This window comes from Lepisma saccharinum, chromosome 12 (assembly GCF_977018435.1).
Source record: "Lepisma saccharinum chromosome 12, izLepSacc3.1, whole genome shotgun sequence".
In the NCBI taxonomy this organism is placed as follows: domain Eukaryota; kingdom Metazoa; phylum Arthropoda; class Insecta; order Zygentoma; family Lepismatidae; genus Lepisma; species Lepisma saccharinum.
This window is the reverse complement of record NC_139240.1, coordinates 64,863,586-64,879,592: the sequence shown is the minus strand read 5'-3', so window position 1 is coordinate 64,879,592 and position 16,007 is coordinate 64,863,586. Positions and strand designations below refer to the sequence as shown.

The window sequence follows — 16,007 nt, the reverse complement described above, 5'->3', positions numbered from 1 at the left end:
CAACCACACTACATATAATTTTATAGGTGAGAACGAAGCTAAAGACATTTTATTTTAATGAAAGATATAACAGTTGGGCTGAAAAGTTCGTAGGCTAACATAGTAAAAAATATTTTTTTGACAAAATTCGATTTTATTATTCAATATAGTTGCCTTTGAGGGCGATATAACGATTATAGCGGTCATACAATTTTTCGATGCCATTTTTATAGTACGATTTCTCTTTAGCCTCAGTTTCCTCTTCATTAGTGCTAAATTTCTTTCCAGCGAGCATTCTTTTAAGATCTGCAAACAGGAAAAAGTCACTGGGGGCCAGATCTGGAGAATATGGTGGATGGGGAAGCAATTCGTAGTCTAATTCATATAATTTTGCCATCGTTTTCATTGATTTGTGACACGGTGCATTGTCTTGATGAAACAGCACTTTTTTCTTCTTCAAATGGGGCCGTTTTTTCGTGATTTCATCCTTTAAACGCTCCAACAACGCTATGTAATAATCGCTGTTGATGGTCTGGCCCTTTTTGAGGTAATCGATGAATATATTACCATGCGCATCCCAGAATACTGATGCCATAGCCTTGCCAGCCGACTGTTGCGTCTTTCCACGCTTTGGATTCGGTTCATCACGTGCAGTCCACTCGGCTGACTGTCGATTGGACTCTAGAGTGTAGTTATGGAGCCATGTTTCATCCATTGTAATATATCGACGGAAAAAATCATGTTTATTACGGTTGAATATCACTAAACATTGCTCCGAATCATCAAAATGTTGTTGCTTTTGATCGATTGTGAGCACGCGCGGCACCCATTTTGCACACAGCTTTCGCATGTTCAAATATTCATGTCCAACACGTTCCTTTGATATTTTTAAAGTCTCAGCTATATCGATCAACTTCACTTTACGATCATTTAAAATTATTTTGTGGACTTTTTTGATGTTTTCGTCGGTAACAGCCTCTTTGGGGCGTCCACTTCGTGCATCGTCTTCGATGCTCATTTCGCTTCGTTTAAATTTAGCAAACCACTTCTCAACGGTTGATTTTCCTGGTGCAGAGTCCGAATAATGTTTATCAAGCCAAGCCTTGGCTTCAACAGTATTTTTTTCGCCAAAAAGCAATGCTTTATTAACACACGAAATTCTTTTTTATCCATTTTTTCACAATAACAAAAGCTGCTTCACTCACAATGCTATATCTCACGAACTAATTATCTGGCAGCTGTGAAATTTATACACGTATCTTTTGAAGGTTAGTACTAAGTAAAAATCACATGGATTTAATTCTAGTAACGCCATCTATGAGTCAGCCTATGAACTTTTCAGCCCAACTGTTATGTGTGTGTGTGTGATGCACAAACAACAAACCAACTTGAAGAGTCCCGAAACCTTTCTTCCTAGAAAAAAAATAAAATAATAAATACCATATTCATATTATGGGAATGAGAGACGAGTTAATAGATAATTCAGGTACTCACGTTAACCGCGAAGCTATCCACCCAAGCAAAAGGCAAACATATGGCTAAACTTCTACAAAGGAGCCTTCTCCTACTGTTCCAGAGAAGAAGACCTGAGGGACGAGATAGCAACCATCACGGACCTGGCACTAAAACATGGATATACTGAATGTCAACTCTCCACATGGTGAAGCAAAACTGAAATCCAAGTCAGACAGCCTGCACCATCAACACAAACCAGATCCCAATAGCAAAATTAAGTGGTTTGCATTTCACTACCATCCTACCACATCCAACCGCCTTACCAAAGCCCTCCGCCCCTACAACATCCAAACAGCACACAAACCAACCTCAAAAATAGCTGACCAACTAAACAAACAAACGATACTTCCTCCCCACCCCAAACAACGCAGCTGTTTATGATGCTGAATGCGAGTGCAAGGCTCGTTACATTGGCAGATCCATTAGGCAAATCATGAGAGAATTCAGCAGCAGCTATCAAATGCGAAAACGGCCCAACCCACCACCGGACTTGCAAAGCATATCAAATTCCACAACCATAAAATCGAAAAAGTACGTCAAATACAACGCACATACACTCATAGACACAAAAATCAAAGAAGCACACGCCATCACGCACTACAACCATGAACTCAACATGGATAGTGGTCACGCACACCACACCTGGCTTCCTTTACTGCAGCAATTAAAACCGGTGAACAGCAGACAACACATACGCAGACATACAGCCGACACCTAGCGCCGATTTAGGAAGAAACAGCAGAAACGCACCAAGCAACGAATTCCAACGAGGATGGTGGCAGTGGCGACCGAAATTACTTAAAATAGCTTTGCGGAAAACGTGAGTACCTGAATTATAAATACCATAGTGAATTAAAATGCATTTAGTAATAGTAGCAGCAGTATTAGTAGTCGTCCTTATTTTGTCTATTTATTTGTTGATTTGATTTGATTGGTCTATTCTACTTAAAAATTTCTGCCATTTTTGGCTAATCGCGGAGATAAGGATGAGTGATGTTATGAAAATGATGAAGTGACATTCAGAGGGAACACACATGCCGAGACCAGTATTCAAACCTGGAACCCTTGACATCGTGGAGTGCTGTACTAACCACTCTGCCATGGAGAACGGTTCTATTCATTAGTGGCAGGCTTTCTGGTCATCATCTGAAATAATTTCTAGGCCTGTGTGCTGCTAAGCCTAAGGGTAAATTTCCAGGTTGCAACAGACAGCATGAACGATATTTACATGCTCATTGCGCAAAACACACTTACCTTTGATTCCTTGGGTGTAGCAAGGCGTACGTACACCAGAAACACAAGCCTGTGAACCAGCTTAAGACTCTGCTTCATCTCTTCATCATCCGGTATGTTGTAATCATTAAAGGAATGAGGAGCCTCTTGTAGATATGATGTAAGGATATTTGTTGTTGCATTACCAAACAGGAACTGGGACCAAAAACTATGATAGAACAAATAGTGCACACCACTATTAACGGCATAATGACAAATAGAGGCAAAATACAGAGTACAGTAAGTAACTAAATTTTGCATGGTTTATGAAGATATTGTTGTTTACGCACACTTTCAGTTGGTTTTAGCTTTCAGAGATGTGCTATGGTTAAGTAAAGTGTCTGTTCCCTCAGGCTGAAGCAAGCACAACCCAAAGGCTTCATGCAAGTGAATATAGCACCCACACCCTCCAAAACAACAGCAAACTAGACATTTGCCTACCACTTCATAAGTATAAGAAACTTAATGACAGAAGTAAAAAAATTTACGTTAATTATTTTACATTAAAATGTCAATCAAACCTGGAAACTTACACATTTTATGCTATTTTAACCATGAATGTACGGAGCCTTCAGTTGGGCATTGTGCCAGTGCTGTTGACCCACTGTACCCCCTCAAGAATTACATTGAATATTTTTAATTGACAGATTTTGATGTTTTACGTAATACATTTTTCTAGGAGCATAAAGATGGATAATACCTAGCTAGATTATACGGGGAGGATACATCATAAAATATTTTATGTATTTGGAACTTTTCACTCAAACCTGTTTTTTTTAATGTTTTTTAGGCTAATTGGGACTGGACCTACAGTGGGATCCGAAACACTATGTGCCTCCACCAGATATAGATCGACCACACGGAAAAGAACCTTTGGTCAAAAGGGGCTTTGGGCAGTGTTGCCAGGATAGACTTGAAAAATTGTAAGATTGTTCCTTGGGAAACCAGAAGATCGGCAAAAAAAATCAATAATCTAATCGTACTGGATTAATGGCGTTCGGGGAGGGGGGGATGCCTAATGGGGGCAATTGTTCCCTAATCTTGGACGTCCGCAGATCTTTTTAAGGGAGGTACATTTCCAGGGGGGTACACGAGGCATATTACCCCATAATAGTGTTTCTCCCTCAGGAAACACCCCTTGAGTTTGAAATGATCACATTCCTGCATCCCTTATTTTAATAAGTGATGTAAATTACTGAAACTGTAATAACTTACATGTCTGAAATAATGTAAACTTTTTCGTTAACATTCATTTTTCAGGAGGGGGTGGGTTTGGTGCACTTCCTTGCACCTCCTTCCGAATGTCTATGCCCCTATACAATTTTATAGTAAAGTACGTATTTTCAAGCCGATGAAAGTTCTACGGGATAAGGGGAAGTGATGCATTATTTCCTTTGTAATTGAACAGAGGTTCTTTCTACATATAAATAAAATAAAACTTATTTTTACTTACGTTTATAAAAAAGGAGGAGGAAAAAATGAAAATTTAAGATTAAATGCCAATGCAAAAAAGATTACGTTGGACAAACTGGCAGAAGTATGGGTATACGTTGGAAAGAACACGATAAGGATATCAGGGAAGGGAACCCCAGAACAGGATTATCTGAGCACGTATTGGAAGAAGAGCATAAAATTGAGGGACGGGAAGTCCTTAGGGAGGATAAATTATTTAGAAGAAATGTATACGAAGCATAATTTATATGTAGGAATAGAGAAGGTGGTAACATTGATGAACTCTGGATAGGAATGCTGAAAAAAATGGGAAAAGCAGGAATATAAGGAAATCGGATTCAAGGTTACCCCAGACGTAGAGCTCGAATCGTACGGAATTTCACTTTAGATATGACGTAATGCGGAAGGGGAAAAGGTGTAGGGGGGGAGATCTGACTCGCCTACGACCTAATGCATTCGCAAGGAAGCCATTGACTGTCAACATGTGAGCGGCAAAAGGCCGGAGGGATTCTTTTTTAATAAGTTGTAACAGAGTGGTTTTAATTGATCTTAATAGTAGGGAAATTTTACATAGTGATTTTTAAAAAGTGAACAGGTCAGTTGTGATGGAATCTCAATATTTTATCCTATCCATGTAAACCTAATCCTTGCCATTGACGAAGCTTCGTGGGTAATTGTGAAGCCGATACACCGACCTGAAGAAAGGGACAGTGGTCCCTGAAACGTTGTCAATTACTCAACACATATTCACTGAACGTAAGTAAAAAAAAGTTTTATTTTATATATACAGAGTGTCCGAAAAGTCACGCAACCCGGTGTTTACGACCGTATAACGGAATAGCGAAACGGAATGAGAAGAAACGCTTTCTGCCAAGAGAATGCCCTGTATATTGGGAAAATTTAGAGAGACAAACATATGTAAGAACATGCATGTTTTAATAACAAATAAGCAAAGTGTTGCCGAAGACGGAAAAAAAATATTTGCAAATCGTGTATATTGATGCACAGAACTCACTGAGGTAAATTATTGCAACATTTCACAATACCAACAAACAAATTGGATGGCCATCTAATGAATTTGACAGAAAAAGAACTTTGACGAAGTTTCAAAAACATTGCAGAAGGGAATAAATGGGCTGTTCTGAAAATCGATGTTTTCACAATATTACGAGGGACACTGGCAACACTGTTGTTGTCACGTGTCACTAACAGACATGTTTCACCTCAGGCTATCACACTAAGGCACTTTTAATGACAAAGGAGAAAGTTTGTTATTCTCGAACATATGCAATAAATTACATACACCTTGCAACCCTGAACTGTGGTTTCCATTGGATAGGTATGTCAACAGCCAAATTCCAGGTGTTTGTGTTTTTGATGTTTTATTCACTACCACGAGTACTACAAATAACAAATATATTATGGTATATATCGTAATGCACACCGGAGCTGCTTTTGCATAAAACGTCCGAGCAGCCACACTGTTTGTGCGCTCTCGCCTGACTGGCGCAACGTTCTTACTGGCGTGCGTATAAAGAAAACAAATGCATGTTGCTATGCGCGAAAGCGCTATGTTCTTGATGTGACATTTCAATGAAAATAACACATAATTATCATACATTCTCCCCCCTCTTGGTCGTACAAAAGACCAAAATAATATTATACTGTACTTCTCTGACGTGATTACACTTGATCACTTTATAACTGCAAATTGTTATATTGACACTAAACTGCACTAAACACTAAACTATTGTTCAAAATCATCTTCGATGGGAAGTGGTACAATCTTGACGACTGGTCTTCTGTATACACCTCCTTTAGTCTTAACGTCGACGACTCGAACAAGTCCATCCTTACCAGGATATACTGCTTCAATGATGCCGAGATTCCAAACAAGGGAAGGAAGTCTTTCATCCTTCAGTATGACAACGGTACCTGCTTGAATGTTCTGAGGACGAGTCCACTTGGATCTTCTCTCGACCAACGATGCCACAATTGTTGGTGAAACTGCTGAATTCTCTGCCATCTTGTCAGTCTGTTAGCTGGTAATTTGGAGATGTCTGGCTCGGGTAACGAGGATAAAGGATGACCTATGAGGAAGTGACCAGGTGTAAGTGGGGTTGGATCTGTTGGATCTTGTGAGATTACAGAAATGGGTCTCGAATTTAAACACGCTTCTATCTGGCACAATAATGTTGTCAATTCTTCGAATGTTATCGATGACTTGCCTATTATTCTTACTAAATGATGTTTCATTGATTTAACTGCTGCCTCAGCGAGTCCTGAAAAATGTGGTGATCCAGGTGGCATAAAGTGCCATTGTAGACCTTCTAGTGATAAGTAGTCTTGTACTTTCTTATTAAATGCTTCTGATTGAAATAATCGTAAAAAGTTCTTGTAACTCTTTGTTCGCACCAACAAATTTGGTTCCATTGTCACTGTATATATTAATACTCTTTCCTCTTCGTGATGTGAAACGTCTAAGGGTAGCAATAAAAGCCTCGCATGTGAGATTGCTGACTGCTTCTAAATGTATCGCTCTTGTTGATAAACAAATGAATACGGCGACGTAGCATTTGGTAACTGTTTTGCTTCTTACGGTTCCTGTTTTGACATGTATTGGACCAGCGTAATCTACAGCCACATTGGTAAATGGTCTTGATGGTTGAACGCGAGCTGCAGGTAATTGTCCCATCAATTGCGACGAAGTTGTGCTTTTTAGCTTAAAACAGATTATGCATTTTATGTAGTATTTTCTTAACTACCTGTTTGCCACGTGGAATCCAATATTTGTCCCTTAAAGAACTTACTAATAGCTGCGGCCCTGCATGTAGAAGTCTTTTGTGCTCTGCTTCGACAATCAATTTTGTAAGGTTACTTTTTGGTGGTAATATCATCTGATGCTGCTGTCAAATGATGATAATTGACTGTTATCCAGACGTCCTCCAACTCTTAGCATCTGATCTTTGTTTAATAATGGATACAATGTTTTCAAAGAACTTTTATTTGAAAGTTCGTGGTTCGAGTTAAGTTCTTCGATTTCCTTTGAATAGAACGCTTGTTGTGCAATTTGTATACATGTGTGTAATGCACGTTGCACTTCATTGTGTTTGAGATGCCCGATCAGTCTCTCATGTGAGTTCTTGAGATTGTAAATAAACCGTTGACAATATGCCACGACTCTTAATAATTTAGACAATTTTGAAAATTTGTCAATGATGTGAGTCTCTTTGCTCTGTATGAACAATGACAATGTCGATATTCGTCTAAATTCTGGCGCTTCAGTTTCAAGCTTTATTGATGAATGAGGCCACAAAGCTGAATTCTCTTTCAACCATTCGTGTCCTTGCCACCATAATGGACACTGTTTCATGATGCTTGCATCAACACCTCTTGATATTAAATCAGCTGGATTATCGTTTGAAGGTACATGTCTCCAATTACTGATTTCTGTTAAATCCTGAATTCTAGAAACTCTGTTTCCTACAAATGATTTCCATTTTGCAGGTGAGGCTGATATCCAGGACAGAACAATTTGAGAATCTGTCCATAAATGTGTGCTTTCAATTTGCAAATGCAATGCTGGCATTGCCTTATGCACGAGTTCTGCTAAAAGTAATGCTGCACAAAGTTCTAGTCTGGGTAATGTTACTCTCTTTAATGGAGCTACGCGTGACTTTGAACATAGAAGTTTTACTGAAACTTGACCTTGCTGATTGATGGAACGAATATATAAGCATGCACCATATGCTTTTTCACTTGCATCTGAAAATCCATGCAATTGTATTTGTGTCACGTTACCTTCTTGTAGTACAAATCTTTCGACGTTTATTTCATTGATGAGTGGAAGTTGCACTTGCAGTTTCTGCCATTCAGTAATTAATTCTGGTGACAGCTGTTGATCCCAATCAACTTCTTTCTGCCAAAGACGTTGAAGAAACATTTTGTATTTGATGACTATTGGACTAACAAGCCCTAATGGATCGAAAATGGATGAAATGACGCCTGTTATTTGACGCTTAGTGGAAATGCTAACAGTTATAGAACTAGAGGTAAATTTACTGCTAACGATGAATTTGTCTTCTACAGGATTCCAAGAGATTCCTAGTGTGTTTACTCCTTTTTGCGAATGTAATTGGACTGGAAAGTTATCTTCTCTGTATTCTGGTGGAATTGATCTTAATAACTCAGCGTTATTACAACACCATTTGCGTAATACAAATCCTCCTTTAGCTAGTAACTCGATGAGTTCGGCTTGCAATTGTGCCGCTTGTTGTACGTTTTGAGATCCACTAGCTAAATTGTCAACATAAAGCTCTCTGCTAAAATGTTCGTTGCTTGAGGATAATTACAACTTTCTTCTTGTGCTAGCTGCTGCATACAGCGTGTTGCTAAAAATGATGCTGGCGCTGTCTCATATGTGAGAGTCTGCAATTCATATATTTTGATCTCCTCGTTTGGCATGTCTCTCCATAAGATTCTCTGCAACGGAGTATCATCTTGATGTACTTGTATCATTCGATACATTTTTTCGATGTCTGCCGTGAAAGCGATTGGATATGTTCTAAATCTTAAGACTATGGACATCAAATCAGGTTGAATGGTTGGTCCAATCATGAGAATATCATTTAATGATTTTCCGTTGTCTGTCTTGGCGGACGCGTTGAATACGACACGTACCCTTGATGTAGAATTGCTAGGTTTTACTACAGCATGATGAGGCATGTAATACGTGACTCCTTCTGAGGTGTGATGTTCCTCTTCAACTTGTTTCATGTGTCCAAGTTCTTCATATTCATGCATAAATTTTACGTAATCTTCACGTAATTCTGGTTCACGTTGCAATTTCGCTTCAAGTTGATGAAACCTGATTGAAGCTAGGTTGTATGATTGTCCTAATGTTCCTTTAGCCTCCTTGAATGGCAAATGTACCGTGAAACGCCCTGTATGGTCACGAGTGGTGTGGTTTACAAAGTGGTGTTCGCATGCCATTTCTTCTCTTGTTGTCACCGATGTTCCTAATTCTTCAAGCTCCCAAAAAGCTCTTATCTGCCTATTTAGATTGTCATCTGTCATTGTGAAAGATGAAGTAATCGATGTGTTGGCGTTACATTGTTGTGGGATGCGTCCAGATAGAATGAAGCCCAATTGCGTGTCTTGAAGTACTGGGAAGTTCTTTGGGTGTCATACGTTCTGACTTCAATATTTGAAAGAAAACATCTGCACCTAACAATAACTGTATTTTGCCTGGAATAGCAAACGTAGGATCTGCTAATGCGATATTTTTTGGAATGTTCCATTCTTCATACGGAACCTTTTCTGTTGGTAAATTGCCCGTGATGGTTGGCAACACTGCACATTCTATGGTTGTAGAAAAATCGTTTATTGTGGATTGCAAACATACTTCAACACTTGATCTGGTTTCTGATGTGACACCATTTATTCCTCTTATTGGAAAGACCCTTCGTTGTTTCGCGAGCCCTAGTTGTTGAACCATATCTGAAGTTACGAAATTTGATTGAGAGGCACTGTCTAAGAACCCTCTACATTTTATCCATCTTCCTGTTCGATCTTTCAGCTTAACTAACACAGTTGCTAGCAAAACTTGTGACTGAGGTTTTCCCTTTATAGTGCAATACGAAGCTTGCGGTGAAGAAAATTCATTCTGACTGTACTGACTTGTGTTACAAGGCTCTGAGTTATCAGAACGAGTATCTGATTGTTGCGATCTTCTTGACGCTTCTGTTGCGCGATCTACATGCAATAAGGTGTTGTGGTTCTTTCGGCATTTTCTACATGAGCTTGATTTACATACGCTTGAAAAATGTCCTTTCTTTAAACAATTAGTACAGATATCGTTGTCTCGCAAACATTGATATTTCTGCACTTGATTTGCATTAATGAAGTCTTTACATTTGTAAATAGCATGTGACAGTTTACAAAATGGACACGTTGGAGACGACGTAGTGACGTATGCTCTTGTGAATTTGTCTTGCTTTGCATTAACATACGATTTTTTGCCTGCTTGTTTGTTATCAGAAGTTGAATTGACCGTATTTTTGATGGATTCTAACGCTTGGCATCTTTTTTCTAAAAATGACAAAAAGTCCTTCAAAGTGGGAAACGAAGATTCTGTGCATTGTAATTCCCATGCCTTTCTTGTTGTAACGTCTACTTGTAAAACGAAATGTTGCGTAAGAATCATGTCTTCTAACGACGCGTCTGTTTGTATCGCTCGAAGTGCATTCAGATTACTCGTTGCTGTATTGACAAATTCCCTGAGTTCTGATGCATTTTCTTTATGTACGGCTTTAATGTGAAGGATCTCATCAATATACGAAGCTGCAATCAACCTATTGTTCGAATATCTTTCTAATAACAACTCCCATGCAACCTTGTAATTTGCTTCGCTGATCTGAAGATTTTCAATGAGACGCAACGCTTCCCCCTTGAGCGAAGTGCGCAGATACTGAAACTTCTGTATTTGCGGAATGTCTTTGTTGTCGTGAATGAGCGAACGAAACGTGTCTTCATAAGCCAGCCAATGCTTATAATCCCCCTCAAATGTAGGTAAATGCACGGTTGGAAGTTTCAAGTGTGAACTCGAAGCCGACGTTACATTGTTTTGAAGCTTTGCTGTGTTATCGAGTTCGTGATCTTTAATGATTGTTCTCATTGTTGACTTAAGCGAAAAATACAGCTGTTCTATTTCCGCCCATACCTCTTCCTGACAAGAATCAGTCGACAAGATGTCTATCTTTTGCTGCATGTCTTGAATCTTTTCCCATATTGTTTCTAAGTGCTGTAAACGGGTGCATATTTCCTCTACGTTACCATGTTCAATGTCAAAGGCACGTATAAATGTTTGCATTCTTGTTATCTGTCCCTTTTGAGTTCCCCTTTGCTTTACTAACGATTGTAATTCTTCCATTGTTGAGCGTGTTTATTACGGGATACAAGGAAAACAAGGAATTGAAATTGACGTAAAAAGAGCCAGACATAAAAATGAGCATGCAACTGACCTGCTTGTTGCCAAGTCGCTGAAGTGTTTTCTGCGGCGCTCTACGATGCTGTGTGAAGCGATGCTTTCCGGGTGTCGCTGGTGGTCGATGCGGCAACGCTGCTGGATGAAACTGCGTAATCACTGAAGCCACTGAAGTCTGCTGAATGATCGTTGCACAATCAACTTGTACGTACGCGTGATAATGTTTGTGCACTGATTCGTATCACTATGCGGCTCGACGGAGGACCATATGTTTATGTTTTTGCTGTTTTATTCACTACCACGAGTACTACAAATAACAAATATATTATGGTATATATCGCAATGAACACTGGAGCTGCTTTTGCATAAAACGTCCGAGCAGCCACACTGTTCGCGCGCTCTCGCCTGACTGGCGCAACGTTCTTACTGGCGTGCATATAAAGAAAACAAATGCATGTTGCTATGCGCGAAAGCGCTATGTTCTTGATGTGACATTTCAATGAAAATAACACATGATTATCATACACCAGCCATTGGTCGAAAGAAAACCCACATCCGTTGCATGAACTAGCCTTGCACTCTCCGAAAATTGGTGTATGGTGTGGAATATCGCGACGTCGTTTTGTGGGACCGTTATTCTTTGAGACAACAGTGGATACTGCTGTGTACGGGGATCTCATAATGCAATTCGTTGCTCTCCTGGAAGAAGACGAACATGATGTTTGGCTACAACAAGATGGAGCAATTTGCCATAAATCTAATGAATCTCTTTGTATGCTGAGAGAATTTTTTGGTGATCGTCTAGTATCCACGGATTTATGGCCCAGTCCCTCGCCCGATTTAACATCTGCAGATTTTTTTTGTGTGGGGTTACTTAAAGGGAAAAATGTACCAAACGAGACCCAGAACATTGGAGGATCTGAAACGAAACATTACACAGGAAATTGATAATATCGGTGCTGCAACCCTCAGGAAGGTATCTGAGAACATGATCAAGTGAACCAACTTATGTATGAAAGAAAATAGTGGACACTTCAAACATTTGCTTTAATTTGTAGTGATACCCACATTTCAGGGTTGCAAGGTGTATGTAATTTATTGCATATGTTCGAAAACAACCAACTTTCTCCTTTGTCGTTAAAAGTGCCTTAGTGTGATAGCCTGAGGTGAAACACGTCTGTTAGTGACACGTGACACCAACAGTGTTGCCAGTGTCCCTCGTAATATTGTGAAAACATCGATTTTCGGAACAGCCCATTAATTCCCTTCTGCAATGTTTTTGAAACTTCGTCAAAGTTCTTTTTCTGTCAAATTCATTAGATGGCCATCCAATTTGTTTGTTGGTATTGTGAAATGTTGCAATAATTTACCTCAGTGAGTTCTGTGCATCAATATACACGATTTGCAAATATTTTTTTTCCGTCTTTGGCAACACTTTGCTTATTTGTTATTAAAACATGCATGTTCTTACATATGTTTGTCTCTCTAAATTTTCCCAATATACAGGGCATTCTCTTGGCAGAAAGCGTTTCTTCTCATTCCGTTTCGCTATTCCGTTATACGGTCGAAAACACCGGGTTGCGTGACTTTTTGGACACTCTGTAGTACATCAAGTGAGTAAGTTGCACATAACCTGAAAAATGGAATCTTTCTACCTAGTAAGACATGAATGTGTCATTGTGTTCGTGCCATTTCATCAGTTCCTTCGGGTCTCCCGATGGCACAGTGGTAGCATCATCGCCTTGTAATCAAGGGGTCCCTGGTTCAACACTCTGTGGAGGCACATAGTGGTTCGGATCCCACTTTAAACTGTAGGTCCAGTTCCGATTCACCTTACTGTGCACAAAGTATATTTAAAACACCAACTCAATCAGTTCCTCATTCATCCTTATCGTCGTACTTACCTGTAGAGGGACAAAGGCAACGTAAAATAACCAAAATAGAAATGTTATCTAAAAATAGTAAAAATAATAATATTATTATTATGTCCTGGCACAATTGAGTAGCGTTTGGCATAATTTCAAGTTGAAGTGGCACTTTTCATGAGTGGGTGGTTTTCCATGTGTTCCACTTTACCTCTCCCCTCAATGCCCAAGTAAGATGAGCAGGCCCTTGGTGGTTCCATAGCAACAGTTTGTTAAGGAAACTTCCAAGAAATCAATAGGCCTGGCAACACTTGACTGACTGTGCTGAAGGCTCCTCTCCCCTCCTTCGATGTGATTCCGAGCAAGTCCATATCCCTGTGGTTCCACTATATCAAACCCAGAACCCCTTCATTACAAGGGGACGATGTTACCACTGCACCATCGGGGAGGGCCTCAAAAATCTGGGGATTTTCATTTACCACTTTGGTTTTTCCCAAGTCCTTTATTGTCTCCATTTTAAAATTTTGAGGGGCTGTAATTACCAGTTGAGCTTTCTTTAACCTTTTAAGTCCGGATCGGTCATGTGCTGACTGATGGCATTTTTGGCCATAGTCCTGATTGGTCATATGCTCACCAATGGAACAGAACCTTTTTTCGTCGCCTTGCAACCGTGTTCTTTTTCTATGATCATGACTCGAAGTGCATGGAACTTGAAACCAAGAGTTGATATGTATCGACAGGGATGCTGGTGCTCTTCAACTCCTAATGATGTCAGCAGCAGCTGCTAAATTTACACCTCCTCTTTGTCGGCGCAGTAAAAGAAGCATTGAATGACAAAGCTCATGGAAGTGAGTTGGCCGCCATTGAAAATGCTTGTTTACAATCTCATGCCTTGCAGGAAAGAGACGTATGAGGAAATCGTTTGTCTATTGTTTTCCTTCTCAACATGCCGAAGCAGGAAGACAACCACTCCTTCTTCGGAAGGAAAATGATAGGAGGGGGGAGTAAGAGGTAGGATCCGGGCTAAAAATAACTCTTTCACTTCACTGTGCATGTTGCCTACCCGTGTCGAAAATAACTCATGCACTTCATTGTTTTTTTATCTTCAGATGGCAAAAGACATTAGGAACAAAACAAATATTGAATTATAACATAGACATGTGGTTGCAAATAGGACATAGAATTTGTACCTGTCCCATGTCTCACCAGGGAGGGGCAAAATTTTATTTTTTCCAATTTTCACATTTGAAGCCAGGTATAATACGAAATACATACAGATAGCAACACTTTGTCTTTTCTATGTCAATGAACATTTTATTCTTAGTAAAATGTTTTTTGTTTCAATAAATTATCTGCCATAGGAAAGAAGCTATAACGATTTTTGCTAAACCTTACAAAACTCGTTTAAATGGCCTGGATCAGAGGTAAAAACTGCATAAGTGCCATGCGACTGTAAAGGTTAATAAGGCCACTTCAGTGGAAGAATTAATTACTTTAAATCCAGTCTTGTATTAACTAATAAATTAAAAATGTTTTAAGGTCACATTTCAATATGTGTAGCTTTATCTCAAATGCAGACGTATGAAAATAGGTGGCAGGGCAGAATTGTGCTGGTGCCACATATGGGAAGAGCAAAGCGAGAGTGGGACAAAAGTTGCTGGTTCCAGTGCACTGTGTGGCAACATCAACCGAGCTACATTGCCTAGTTTGAGCATCAAACTGACCTCTCTCTCTGGGGCACTCTTGTCGTATCCCTGCCCTTTCGAGCAAATACTGTCAGTTTGTATTACACGGATTACAAAGATAAACTCTATAACGAGTTCTTCCATTCTCTCAAGCCTCCGAACACATGGGGTTTTGCTCAGATTGCGGCAACAGCGCAAACTACTGTCACCTGGCCAATTTTATGCCTATATGTTTAGTTGGATTCATGGCTTTCTCGGCCTGTATTTAAATTTAAAAAAAGCTTTAGTTTTGCCTAGCCTCTGTGTATACCCCATACTCATACCCTCATACCTGTGCTGTGGCAAATGGAGAAGCCAATCTAGGTCATCCTGGATGTACTCCATCCTCTCCAGCCAATCCTCCTTAGCTCCCAACACAAAGCTGCCATCTTCCTGAGGGACAGGTGGTGGAATGTATGACACATATGGCCTTTCTTCTACCCAACCAATGTGCTACATAAAACAAAAATTCAATTCCTAGATTAGTACACACTGACAAAGCATATATCTTATACCGCGTTTGTTACAACCTGTCCCGGTTCCCGTGCTAGTTGCTCCCTGGCTTTTCTCGGTGCTGGGGAAAGTCAAAGCCAGGCAGCCAATTAAAATACGCAACGTCGCAACAGCGTCTACGTAAGCGCCTCTCTTCTGGCTTCCATTCGCTCCTCGCTGCCCAGCAGACGATTTTTCCCTCGTTTCTCATTGGCACCGAAACTGTCGAGGTATAACAATCGCACATAAAAAAAGTAGCTTTTAGAACAAAGCAAATGCTTGATGATGAAGTTTGTACTGTTAGTAGAAAAGTCAACAAACATTTGCCAACAGTGCGACTAGTTTCACGGTGGATAAAAATCATGATTTATATTTAAAAAATAATTTTTGATGATTTTTTAAATAAGGATGATCAAAACTGCTTGCATGTTTTTTTGGTAAATGGCCTCTGTAAAATATTTCAACAGTGTGATTAAAGCAAATAAAAAAAAATATAGGCTACATTGCATACATTTTTCTGTTTCTGATACTAAAGTTTGTTGAGTGTGTTAATGAAACTATAATGATCTCTTAACTTATTTACGTTATTCACATTATTTACGGTTTAATATGATTAGTATTTTGTACATTATTCCACACAAAATTTTTGCTTTTTGTGCCTATAAAAATTATTTAATTTTAAATCAAGACATAAAAGTTTTACCGCCATCCGCACATATGTAT

The 16,007-nt window shown here is 39.4% G+C and overlaps 1 protein-coding gene across 1 annotated transcript in view; it reads right to left on the bottom strand.

Moving 5' to 3' along the window:
* Positions 1–16,007, bottom strand: part of LOC145996171 (activating signal cointegrator 1 complex subunit 2) — a 59,862-nt gene that overhangs the window by 38,163 nt on the left and 5,692 nt on the right. The window contains exons 3-4 of the mRNA XM_083132522.1: positions 15,085–15,245; positions 2,749–2,935 (exon numbers count right to left, since the gene is read on the bottom strand). Coding sequence (XP_082988648.1) covers positions 2,749–2,935; positions 15,085–15,245 — 348 coding nt within the window. The remainder of the gene's footprint in view (positions 1–2,748; positions 2,936–15,084; positions 15,246–16,007) is intronic.